The sequence below is a fragment of the Camponotus vicinus genome, unplaced genomic scaffold, assembly GCF_025532165.1.
Source record: "Camponotus vicinus isolate PSW18456_S1 unplaced genomic scaffold, iyCamVici1.0 SCAF_1, whole genome shotgun sequence".
NCBI lineage: Eukaryota > Metazoa > Arthropoda > Insecta > Hymenoptera > Formicidae > Camponotus > Camponotus vicinus.
The window spans coordinates 36213397-36227078 of NW_028141945.1; the positions used below are offsets into that span (position 1 = coordinate 36213397).

The 13682-nt window shown below is 40.1% G+C and overlaps 1 protein-coding gene and 1 long non-coding RNA gene across 2 annotated transcripts in view; one reads left to right on the forward strand and one right to left on the reverse strand.

Annotated features, from left to right (window-relative positions):
- LOC145964423 (uncharacterized) overlaps positions 1 to 13682 on the forward strand; it is a 53016-nt gene that overhangs the window by 17267 nt on the left and 22067 nt on the right. Inside the window, exons 5-6 of the mRNA XM_083087161.1 lie at positions 7707 to 7830; positions 12614 to 12703. Of these exons, the coding sequence (XP_082943287.1) occupies positions 7707 to 7830; positions 12614 to 12703 (214 nt within the window). The remainder of the gene's footprint in view (positions 1 to 7706; positions 7831 to 12613; positions 12704 to 13682) is intronic.
- The window catches only part of LOC145964452 (uncharacterized), a 160800-nt gene that overhangs the window by 11728 nt on the left and 135390 nt on the right, over positions 1 to 13682 (reverse strand). The window lies entirely within an intron of this gene.

Sequence of the window (13682 nt, forward strand, 5' to 3'; positions counted from 1 at the left end):
ATTTCGAAACGCAAGTTGCCAGAACTTGGGAATGTCAGTTCACGTAACACAAATTACATTTTACTTAGTACCTCATATGGCAAATTGATGTGCTTGGATGGATCCTTTCCACTAGGATGAATGTTTGCGAGAGACTCGAACGAGATTAAGATCCATCCCTTTTCACTTTGTACCTTACAATACGCCTTTTGAGGTTCTTGAACCGAGATTTTTTCTTACGACTTGCCTCCCTTTATCTTCTTGTCTTCATTTGCACTCGACTGCACTTTGGTAGGGCGATAAAAGTGTGAATTTTCGTTAATTAAATTGTTCAAATGCTTTATCTCAAAGCCGGGATAAAGAAATGCGAGGTATTCACTTATTCGATGAAATCACCCTTTCCCTGGCGAGAATAATAACTCTTTGAAGCGCTCACAGTCATTCTTTTAAACGACTAGACAGGAGTCACTCATGCGCGATCCGGAAATGAAGAAGCAATTCTCCGTTTCTTTTGTTCCTTCTTCTTGGTTGTTATTCAGATTCCCGGACAACCGCCGAGTGCCTTAAAGTCAATTTCTCGTCGTTCTTCTTATGACAGCACGATCTCATTATCGATCTTATTATCATAAATCGAATAAAAACTTTCTTGTATGGAAAAAATTTTAGTTTAAATATGCCGTTTTTTTATACATTGTTTTATCAAAATCAAAGCTTGACATATAATTACATTTTCTTAATTTATGGATAGATAATTTATGGAAGCATATATGTATGCCAAAAAATTTGACACATATAAAAATATATAATAACATTGAGAAATGAAGAAAGATGGCTAAAGTCACATAGACTTGTTTGCTTTTTCTGCACGAAATGCATCTGCAGCATTTTTCGGTGGAGAATCAAACAAATGAAATTAGAGAATAGAATTATCTCGAATAGGGTACAATTTGATCACGTGTGAGAACACTACTTTTAGGTACGCTCGACTACTAGTGAAACTTTTCAAGTGTCTCTTTCGCAAAGCTGTTATAAACTCTTTCTCAAAAGTAGTCTGGAAAATTATAGTGGCGCATTGTACGAGAGCTTTTCTTTTTAACGATCAAAAATTTAGTAGGAAAAAGTGCAGAGAGAAGATAAAATTTTATCTTTAAAAGGTAACTTAAGATTGTCTCTGAAAAGATCAATTGTTAGTTAAAAAATTTCTTACTTAAAGACTTAAACTCGCGTTCGTACGACTTCTTTCTCTTTCTCATGCGAAAGAGGTCGAAATCACGGCATCAGCCCCTATCATCCCCCGTCGTTTTCGACCACGACATTGCCATCACTATCGGCAATACCCGGATCCTCTTTTGCTCGTGACGTCACTTGGCGCGCGGCCAAATCGCGACGCTCAATGAAACATTCGGGGAAGCCGGATCGTCGAGTGGTCGCACGTAGTCTGCCGTAGGTTTACGACGACATTATGCCGCGTGCGCATATGCAAGCGAGCTTTAGAAAAGGCAACGACCTTGGCGAAAAATTCATCTGCCTCTCGCGTTTTTTCCTCGTTCAAAAGAAACCCGACACGACGACACTTACCGGGCCGATTCCTCTCGTCGAAGAGACTCTCGTCTCTAACGATCCCTCATTCACATCCACGAAACATGGTGTGTGCGCGGCAATTTTATACATCTTATACCTCATATCCATTACGTTCTTGCTTCCTCGTGAGCCTGTGAAATATTACATTACTCTTGGCTGCGAGACCAAAAGCTGATGACCGTGTGATCTATGATCCGCGAATGCGCGAATACAAAAGCGACGTCGTTGCCTTTTATTCAGCGATGAGAAAGAGAGAGAGACGGCGCGTCAAGACGTTCCCACAAAGTTCTTTCACTCGGTTTTCCGTTTTAAACGGCACGATTGTGGCAACAATGGGAGAGAATCTACAAATCACGCTATAAATCGTCCCTTCCACGTTTCTGGACGGGCGATCGACGAACCTTGCGCTCCAGCAGCGCTGACATTCAGCGAAGATAAAGCGTCGATGCGGAAGAGAGAAAAAGAAACGATAAGTGCATGCGCGCACGTGTGTAAAAAGGACAAAGAAAGCAAGAGAGGAGACGAAGAGACAACACAGGTGCGAGAAGCTATACAGATTTGGTCAAATGGATAAAAGATGACAAACAAGAGAGATGATGAAGATCATACAAACTCGACGATGATATAAAATGCGGGAAGATACGCGACGGGATCAGATAAACGAGTCTCAAAGTATCAATGCACAAGATCAGATTGCTTTTCCATGTAACGAGAAGAACAATTTAGGTCACAAGTGCGGCTTAAAATATTTAAAAAGCACGCGAAGTCTATATAATTTGATAAATATTAGATGGCAGCTGCCCGATCGTATTGAATAATTGCGACCTGGAGCTAATTAATCAGAATGCAGATAGTAAGGATCGTCAATGTCTTATTATCTCGCGTTGACAGTGTTGAGTGTACGTGTTACTGACAGCGCTGCCATCAACGTACGTTTTCAATCTCTTCATTGTTGAAGTGATCCGGTAGCTGGGTCACGGTAGCAGTGAAATTTCGGCTTTGGAGAAGATACTCGCATGTGGAAGACTTCACGCCGACGTGTTACCCGGTGTAGCTGAATTTCGGTAGCTGATTTAGCACTCGCGAGCTCTCGTCTCATCTCGTCTCCGCGTCTCGGCTTTAATCCGCGAGACGTTGATTAATAGCGCGTCGCGCGCGCATCTCGCGCGACTCTTTTGGTTTTATTCGTTTCTGTCTGAAGAGAGATGGATTTCCTCATTCAAACAGGGCCTTTCGCCACGGTCGATTTATTTTTCGTGATTTGCATTTTCATTAACGACTCGAATATTTCTCTCTCTCTCTCTCTCTCTCATACACATACTCGAGGCCATAACAACAACCTAGATTCTTTTCTACCTCGGCTTTAACGGTCGCCGGAAAAATCAATCGACGGCCCGTTTAAGTGGCTCCCTGACATTTTCCGCTATAACCCGGGAAAACAAGAACGAGACCACCGTCAATTTACTTAGTAGCGGCGGGAAAGAGACGGGAGCAAAGTGACCTGCGCGTCCATTCGCCGTATGTAACGTGTGAGAAAAGTAACAGCCACCGCTGGCTAAGATGGCTCGAAAACCAGCTGATGGAAAACGGATCCCGGGATCATCTTGGTGATCCACGGAGAATTTCAGACTGATGAACGATCGTACTTTTAGGAAACGGCTCGACGGAAGGAAAGGGGGAAAGAAACGTCGTGGAAACGGGAAGGGGTTGTCGATCGATCGCACGAGCCGTCTAGGCTTTTCCTCCCCTTCGGTTCTCCTTCTTCTCTACCGGAATCTCGATCCCATCACGTCGCGATCGTAGACACGTGGTCGAGCATTCCCGGCGCGCGTGTCGAGAACAGAATCAGGGGATACCTCACGAGTTAGGACATTTCGGTGGAATTGTCGTCCGAATGAATGGGAACGAGTTACCTGTTTGCTTTCGACCCAAGAGAGAATGGTAGCTCGTGAGGCCTGTGGATGCAGTCGACCGCTTTGTTGACTCGAGGAATTGACGAACGGCAATCGTCGACGATTCTACTTCGAATGTATTGAAGACGGGAAATCAAGCCAATAAGTCGAGCCAAATTTTTATTCAAACTCAATCGGAATCTCTTATTTTCTCGTGCGTGAAAAGAATCAAAATACATATCGTCATCGTTATTGCATGGGATACATTATGTGTGGGCTGATATTATCGAATAAACTGCCATTGATATAATTGTCGAATCGCCTCTGGTTATGTAAATATTGTGACATTATAAAGTGACAAAAATAAATTGCTCAAAAATTCTTCTTGTGAATCATTTGGTGACGCGATATCAAATAAATTTATTATGTAAACGAACAGTTTGGAAATTTTTATTACTCGCGAGATGGTACTCGATAATACATTTATTCTCGTTTTTTATCAAGAGCTTCTTAAAGAGGGTTTTTTAAACTCCGTTTAACGAAACGGGTATTTAATATTATCCAATAATGAGCTTTTTTATTAAATTCATTTAAACATTAGCAGTCGACTCTCAACGACTCAATGTCGTATCAATGTGAACGAAATAATACTTATTAGTGAATATAGCTATTATGGTAAATATTAAGACAGATTCATCGACCGTGCATAATAAATGGACTCCCAAACAAATAGAGATACGCAAACATTAAACGGTACGTTTATGCAATGAACATATGTGTTTTATTCAAGTGGACAGTCATATTTACAATTACGTATTTTGCATTCCAATTAATCGTATGTCACAATCTCACCAACTCTTCTTCTCTCTTTTGAATTTATTTATTAATATTCGCAATTATACATCTTAACAAAATCATTTTGTGAATTATAAGTGAAATTTTTTACGACGAGCTTAATCGCGTAATTTCCAGATTAGGAGCAACGAGGAAGTCGAAAGATTCTTTTTCACGACAGAAAGACTTAAAACTATCGGTTATTCTCACGGGCATTTCTCCAATGTCACCATTAATCCACTTCAGCATCCGTCATCTCCGGCCAAACCGGAAGCCGTTGAATTCCGCGCTGCCTCTCACAGGTGTGACAGTGTACGCGTAAGAGTCGTGAATATTTCTGTCGACCGGTAAAGAATCATTGTGCCGTTGGACGCTTAATTACACGGGCGTCATGTCCCATTCGCGGGTGCTCGTCAGCCCCGCCTTCACATCGCTCGCAATCACTATGATCACCGTCTTTCGCGACATTGTCGTCGTCGCTGCGATTCTCTTTTTATCGTCGCCGAGATTAAAAAACAAGAATTTTCGTGCGCGAACTAGCCAGAGAAGGATGTAAAAGAGACGAGCGGGGAAAAAAAGACACGGAATCACTATTAGCGATCGTGTCGCGCAGACATCGGTACATCGATGTCGCAGAAACGATGCGTTCCTCCAGCTATTTATCACGTGGAGAAAATAAATGGTGGCACGCGGCAATTTCCCGGCGAAATAATAATTCTAGTGGCGACGAAATATGACGGGCTGGGATATGAAGTGAAGAGTGGCAACCGCATACGCGGTTTTACAATCATTCCTCGTTACTTTGACATATTTTCCTCTGTGTAAAGGAAAAAATAAAAAAATATTGTTCATTTTATTGGGACGCGAGCGAAAAGGGTGTCTTCTTTTCTGCCAGCTTTGTCGGCCGGGACGACAGCCGTTCTGAAAGTCGGTAAATTGCGTGAAAACTCGTTTTCTCCGATCTAACGTCATTGGGAAATCATATCGGTGCTCGATGGAAGTGCATATTGGACTCTCATAAGTGATCGAGATCAATCGTGGCGTGTGTATTTTTTCGCTATAGAAAGGCAAACGTGTATATATATATCTTATTCGCTTTCTTACTCCTTCTCACATGATAGGCAGGCTAATTGGACCAGGTTGCGAGGAAACAGATTGAAATCGGAAAGGTAGGGGCGACTGGTGCGTCACACCAGTTCCCGTCACTGCTAACCTAATTCGACTCTCCTCCAGCACCATCGTAATAGGGCGGAATTAACTGGAACGAACGACCGCACAATATTCCTTCTTATTTTAGCAACGTTGCAGCGAAGTCGGTTGCTCTTTCGCACGAGCGAAAGAAATTATAACTTTTCCCCATGATAATAAAAAATTGATCTTTTTCTGCCATACTTTCTCTTCGCCCATTAAAATTCTGCAGAATTTCTCGCGTGAAGAAATATAGGTACGCGAAAAATTTACAATATACTCGTGACATTTACGTGAAACGGGAACGATTTCTCGAAAGGGAGAGATTCGTGTCAGGTAAATATAAATTTATGCCCTGATCTCATATTTTCTCTTTATATGTGACGAATAGAGGGGAATTCAGATGTTGTTGTACAGCGAACAATGGTTGGCCCGCTTTGATCTTTAAATGGTTTATCGATTTCCAGTAGCAAAATGCAACTTAGGTCTAATAATAACCGATTATATCTTAGCATCGCGTTTGTTGAGATCACATGTTGGGATCAGAATAATCTTTCGCAATTTCCATCCTTTATCCTCCCTTATGCATCGATTGTAAAAAGTATTATGTTGCCATTATTTTCCATGTCACGAGAGAAGATAGAATGATTGCAATTACAACTCGTTACACAACGATAACTCGTTCATCATTTCTATTGTTACCTCGACGATATTCATTAGTTCAAAAATAATGTTGTATCAAATAATATGCGTGATTCTCTTTCGAGAGGAAATAAATTTACAATTAAGACAATTGATGACAAAGTTTGGCCGATGCAATCGTACGAGTATCACTGTTTTAGTGCTTCCTTCACGCATTGTCCAAAAAATTTGGCCACAATTTCTTTTCCGCTACGATTGTAATTCTCGAGCGATTGTATTTTTCGAGACAAACAGATCCATTCGAGACAGAGCGTCGCCATGGGATTTGTATCTTGTTTTCGAGGAATACTTTTTCGCCGGCAGACATACCACAATCTCGGTGTTTTCCTCGTCTTTGTCGATGTCGAAGCTCACGGCACGTGGACGTTTGCGAAGTTAAAGTTTCTCGCCTTTAAATCATCTTTCAGAGATAAGTTAGTCGCTCGTTTATTTCTCCTTCTAGTTTAATTTATATATGCATATTTTTCTTTCTCCGCTGACTTGTTAACGATATTTTACAACAGCGATCGCGAAACTTATGAATAATTTACAAGCTAATCGTTTTTTTAATTATTCCGATCATGGAAATTACGTCACATTTAAATTATCATTATCTCTCACGTTCGGGAGAAAAATTGATATTTTTAAGAGAAAGAATATCATGCAAAATTTCAAATTGACACCAACAAAGGCCTTGATCGGGCGTGATTTGTTTGAGCCCGAAGATTATAAAGCTTTTAAACCGCTAAACCATCGAAGCTCGAAGTTACGTTCACGTTTTTGTTTTACGTGCTACGCGATATAATGCGGTATATGTCGAACTTTGCAGTCGCGATTCTCCAGTTTCGCTCGTCGTCTATTGATCTTTGAGCTTTGTCAAAATTTTTCTAGATTTACCACGATTTTGGTCCAATTTACGTTCATTTTTCGCTTTGAAAAGCGGAAAAGCGGAAATGGAAAAATCGAAGAACCGAATATTCCTCGCCTAACGCTTTTCCTTCTTCCAACGACGACGACGCCAGATGCTGGCGGTGCATATAAACTGCATGTGCACGTCCATAAAGTACATCATATCCGCAATGGCGTAATACCCCATCCGCGTACAGATTAATTCCACACGCCGCGCAAAGAATATGGCTTCGAACGAAGTTATTCCGGTTACATAAATTACACGACGGCTCATATCTAATAATTGCACCTGCTCTCGGGGGTTGCGCATGGATGGGACCGGAATACGAGAGGGAGATTGTCTCGAGTGAATTATTTCCCGCGCTACCGGCAACGTACTGTTGAAGGTAGAGTGAATAATGGCCGGTATTAATTAATTCATTATTTTATGCACGAACCGTGAGGATACCGCGGCAGTTTCCGCGCGTAGAGTGTACGTGAGTGTCGTTGTAACGATTTTAATAGTCGGTGACCGTATAACGAAAAGTTACAACCAGTAACCACCGAGTAAATCTAGAGAACATATATATAACGTACATGCATATATCTTCTCAGAAAAATATATTTTGATTTTTTAAAACCCGACGTTTCCCGACATTTCAGGAAACTACAGGACAGTGGGTCAATTTAGGTCTGGAGCTGGAGCAGAGGGGCAATGATATTATCGGTACGAAGAAACCGACTGGTCATTCGCTTTTAATCGACTGCCGACTAGAGCTGCCGTACGGTAAGTGACGACACGATCTGTTAGATTACAGTAGATGATGAAATCGCATGTCTGACGTATGTAATCGTATATACATACATGTATATGTATGTATGTATGTATATATGCGAGATATGGGAATACGTTTGGCGTATACAGTTTATCGATGTCACTGTGTTAAGCGAATAGAAGATCCGGGTTGCAATGGATTTCTGATTTTCTATGCGAAAATATTCATGCGTATTCCGACAACGTAATTTGTCCGTCTTTATATCACGATCGAATCGCGCGATCGCATCTCTGATCTACTATTCGCTCATTCGCTCCTAATTCGTCCCTTGAACGCCAGCATGACTGCGTTTTGATCGCGCCATGACTAAGTAAAATTCTGTCGCAAAGCGGCAGTTCGCTCTTTACCGCGTGGTATTCATTAAACGCGATGCGATTGCCAAAAGTATGCTTGCGGAGTAGAAAGTTCGACTCGCTGAATTCGAGTCGGCGCCGACAAAGGCTCGATCTTCCAATTTCAAGATCGACGAATTCCGAATAATGTAATCTAAAATGGCGAACGTGAATGTTTCGCGAAAGTACGAAAGTACGAAAGACGAAGACTGATTCGAAAAGAATGTGGCTAACGCTAAGGGATAACTAACATTATCGAGGAAACCGAATATATGAAGCGAAACTTTGAATGTTGCGCGAAAATTGCCCGTAATTCGCTTGTAATTGATAATGAAACCTCCATTAACCTACCACATTCATTACGAGAAATCAAATTGAATATGTACTCAAGTTGTTAATTTATAGCTAATTTGTTAATCGCGAATAAAAAAATTGATAAAAAAATCACATAATTAACGAGAAAAAATGTTTCTTTTTAAATGTAAATTCTCTATTTTATAATATATATATATATATATATATATATATATATATATATATATTTCAATAAATACACATTATATATATACATATATATAATTATTTGGAATACATAATAAATCTTAAATGTAAAGTTAAATATTTTACATATACAAATTAATTTTATTATGTTATATTTTAAATATCTTTTAAAATAAAATCTAAAACATACATTATTATTACTGCGAACATAAAAGAACGAATAGTTAATCTCAAAAATAATAAATAAGAAAAAATATTAAATGTAAATTGCTCGCTGCAGTTAAATGTAAATTGCTCCGCCATTGTCAGATATCTCCGAGTCTTTTCTTCTCTTTCCATTTATTTTTACTGCTCCTTTATGACACTTATACAATTCACGCATGCACTTATGAAAATACAATTAATAATGATCGCACGCGTATTAATCAACAAAATATGACAATCGCGCAGTACTTTGAGCATTATTTTCTCGACGTTAATCACACGCGATGATAAATAATAGGCAATTTACATTTATAAATCGATGAAAAATTTTAAATGCAGTGTAAAAAAATTTGAATTCAAGCATTAAGAAAATATATAATTACTTTAAAGTTATTCCTTACAATCCTCCCCCTTTCTTACAATCAATGATTAACGACGCGACGCAGCGACTATTATTTATAAAAGTGACATCTACTTATTGAAGCAAATATTTCATTTAATGATTTACACATGATCACATGAGATTTAATCATTTAAAAGGAACTGAAACAATAAGGAATTGAAATTATAACTTGTTAATTTTAATTCCAGTATTTAAGATATTTTTAATAATAATATATTATTTCTTTTTTTTATGCCTGAATTCTCAAATGTCTTCATATTGCGTCTTAATTTATCATGAAGTTTTTTTTAATAATTTTGTTAATAATTTTTTGCTGCAAAATTAATTGCTTGCTCATCTGGGCGGTAATAATTCACTTGACGTCATAATCAATTTGATCTCGTATGATGAGGGTGCGAGGTTAATGGGGGTGATAAAATACGAGAATCACCAGATGATTTTCTTCGTATCACTCAATTATGAGATCGCAATGTCGAGTTCGTGGAGGCGAGAAAAAGAATGACGCAAAAGCTATCATCGACGAGAACTGTTCACGGCTTTTTCTCGTCGAGCAAGAGCGACGAGAGGGACGAACTTTTAATTGACTATGTCTACGAATTTGTCGGATCCGCTGCTGGCTCGGCGCCTGCACATTTTCGACTTTGCCGTCGTACTTTACGTAGTTACGTGCCCTCTCGAATTATTTCGATGTCTGAAATTTGGCGCGATAAAAGGTAACAAGGAAACGGCATATGGTACTCTTGAGAAAATACTGAGAGATTTCCGAGCAAATGAAGGGGGCTACGAACTCACGCCTTTGCGAAGTTACGAGTGGTTCTTTCTATCCGTCTGCAGTTTGCAGCGAGCGAAATTTCAACCGAGTTGCGATCTCATATTTCTCAATATGATATTCAACGGGCTTAAGATCTCTCGTGGGAGAGTACGCGCGAGAAAAAAAAGGGCCAAGAAATGTTCGCAACGAGTATCTAAAGTTTTAATATTTTAAGCGGGCGTGGAAATGTTTACGCTTGCGGTTGTTGATTTTTTGAGGTTTTTTCACGATTCGTTCCTCGCTTCGGCGATTATCAAGCCAGCGAGGGTCCCTTGGCAATTTCCGGACTATCGACGTGCTGACGCGCAATTCACGGAGAGTTTTCGGTAAACTCGTAGGCAGCAACAAGTACAACTTTTCCCCCGCGTCTTCGCATATATACACATAGAATACACGTGGAATATTCCATTATCCGCGCTGTTTACGAGGGACCGCGAGAGTCCACGTAATTCGGCCCTTTAACTAGGATTGACGTGCTTTTACCTAGTGCCCGGTCGTCGACACCCGCGCGATCGATACGCTATCGACCCTTCGCGACGAGAAGGACTTCGAAAAGGGCTAATCGTACGTGGCGATTCGCTCGATCGCCTCCCCGAATCCGAAATGAATTTACGAACACACGAAAGCACTTGACATTCTTAATACGCTCCGCGAATATAAATTCCGATAGTACGTATATAGACGCGCGTCTTAATTTGTATGCAAATTTTCAGAGATTTATTTTTAGCGTTTAGAAAGAGCTCGTCGCGTTCTATTATCGCGATCAGATGTCGCGTTGAGGGTGCGCGAATATTTTTTTCTTAACGCCGACCGATGCTCGGCCCGACGACGTGTACGAATGTTCTGCGTTCCATTAAAGGGGTGCAAATTATTTTTCACCACGCGATGCATTGCTTGACCGTGTTGCGAAATGAAGGAAAACGAGGCCGCTTATAATAAACCCCCGTGGTATACGTGTGGCTAACGCCGTCATTTAGCCGCGTGCTATGGATCTGTTAAGCTCTCTCTCTCTCTCTCTCTCTCTCTCTCTCTCTCTCTCTCTCTCTCTCTCTCTCTCTCTCTCTCTCTCTCTCTCTCTCTCTCTCTCTCTCTCTCTCTCTCTCTCTCTCTCTCTCTCTCTTTCCTTCTTTCACGCTATTTCTTTTTTCGTCCGTGTTTTCCCGTCGCCACCGCTTCCGGTTTTTCGATCTACGCCAACCGTGCGCTGTTTAATGGATTTTTACCGCGCACACAGTGTATGTACATTTCCCGCCCGCCGGTAATAACTTTTGTTATTGACTTTCTCCGAGAGGAAGAGAGACGTTCGTTTAGCTTGTCATGTAAATAGAACGACGCGACGTGAAAGAAGAGAGGCGCTGCTTAGGAAAGAATCGAGAAGACTTTGGGAAAGAGACGCTGAACGGAAGGAGATAATTAAAGTTTATTCGAGAAATAGGTTGCTTGTTTGTCGAAGTATATATATTAGCCGATAATATAATTCCCGTGAACTCGTAAACTACAATTCCACGAACTTAAAATGTCGAAAGTTGATAATATGATTTCTTCGGAAATTGCAGATAGTAACGACGCCGGTGCAAAATTAACGTCGTACTACTTACGTAACGATGCGCGTGCGACTTTTGCGTTCGCAGCATTTTCTCTCTACCTTCCCCCATATACTTCGTCCTGTGAAATTGGCGAAAGTAACAAGTACTGTCAGATAAATTTTTGTAATTTTAGAACGTACTTACTTGCGAGCTTTCAGGACCAGAAGGAAATTGTCCTATTTAATGCTATAATTCGACGAGGGAAAGGTACGAAAGGAAAATATTGGTCTCGCGCTGTCAAAATCTTTTGTGTCTTTTCGATGTGACTTTTCCTTTTCTCTGATTACTTTATAACATTTTTCTCGAGTACATAGTACAATGTGCTAAAATTCCTGTCCTTCCTTTCATCTATGGATTCTTTGATCAGTTTGTAACTGTTTTAGGAGAAAAATTATGTTTTTCATCTTTTTCTTAATTTTAAGTATGATTTAGAAATTTAATTTAAAAGTTGATTGTAATAATTTATCAAGCGTTAAATATTTTTTTATGTTTTAATGTGAAAAGGATACTCGATAAAAATTTCATTAAAAACTTAGATTAACGAAGAAGCCGCAGATAAAAGAAAGTTTTAGAAAAACAGACTATTTTGTACAATAAGTATATATCTTACAGGATTATTTGTAACATTGTTATATATTTTATATAATAATATTAAGCATTTCTTTAATTGAAGAAAAGACACATTCCAAAGATACGCGTATATAATTGTACGTTGTATTATTTCGCTTTTCTAGCGGCAAAGATTATAATGATTATAAGATGAAAAAGTTCGCGTACTTTTGGAAATCGCAATCGCGCGAGATGACACGCGCTGAAGAGCGCAAAACGATGGACATGATCGCCACTCGTATCATGCACATCCACAACCTTCCGTCTGATCAGTGTCTAACCAATCAGGAAAGCGCGTACAACGAACTGGATGGAAAGCCCTGCTAACGAGCAAAACAGCAATGCAGTTGCGAGCAGCCCGGCCCATGTGTGGCTCAGGTACCCTCGTTAAAAGATCCTGATCGTGGGATCGTCGTTGATCGCGAGATCTCTATTTTCGCTTTATCGTCTCGACTCCACCGACCGATCTGCATCCGAGTGCCATGTGAATTGTGATATTCTCGTCGATCGTGGATTTGCGTCTTGTGCTATAAAATTTAACGAATTCTTTATTAAAGCAGTTAATTACGATTAACGCAAAAACCAATTCTATGAAATTATTGAGATAAATGCTCTTTCGAAGAATTCTCTGTAACCAAGATTTATAATGTCTCTGTAAAACTGTGTAATGTTTTTTTAAAATCACAAGAACATCAATGCACGCCAATTGCACATATAAAAATCCGAATTGTTATATCACTATCAGTTGTGTCACTTTTATCTATTATTTTCGGAGACAAGTGAGTTAAGAATAATTATTTTAAATCTCTCGAAGATTGTATGTGTCAATACGCGTGTCCACGATTCGCGACAAGGAATATTGAATTGATTTGTACGCAATTAGCGTTAACGAACTCCTTTTTGCTCGTCAGTCACTGCACCAGAAATCTCTCTCCTTGTTCCGCATCTCTCGGCTTACCTTTCTTTACGCGTCGCTTTCAATGCGCGCGAATTTGCGTCTGCGGGTAACGAGGAACGTTTGTGATAATTCCTGGCGCGAAATAGGACTTGTCGAAATAGGATCGCGCCGAAAGATGGTTTTACGAGGGGCATTCAGTTTTATTCGTATCGCGCCCCGTTACCGGATATCTTTTGTCTTCCACCACAGCCAACTCTCCCTTCGATTCGTTTCATTAACTTAAGTGTTGCTTTTAAGCTTTATATATGTGTACTTCGTGCGTGTCGAGAAGAGGGGAAACGGGAATGTATACATCTAAGTGGGTGGTAGTCACGCGACCAGACAGTTGTTTCAGACGTTAACGGCGGACTTTGATACGATTTCATACCTGATTAGCGCTGACTTTAATTACGACATCGC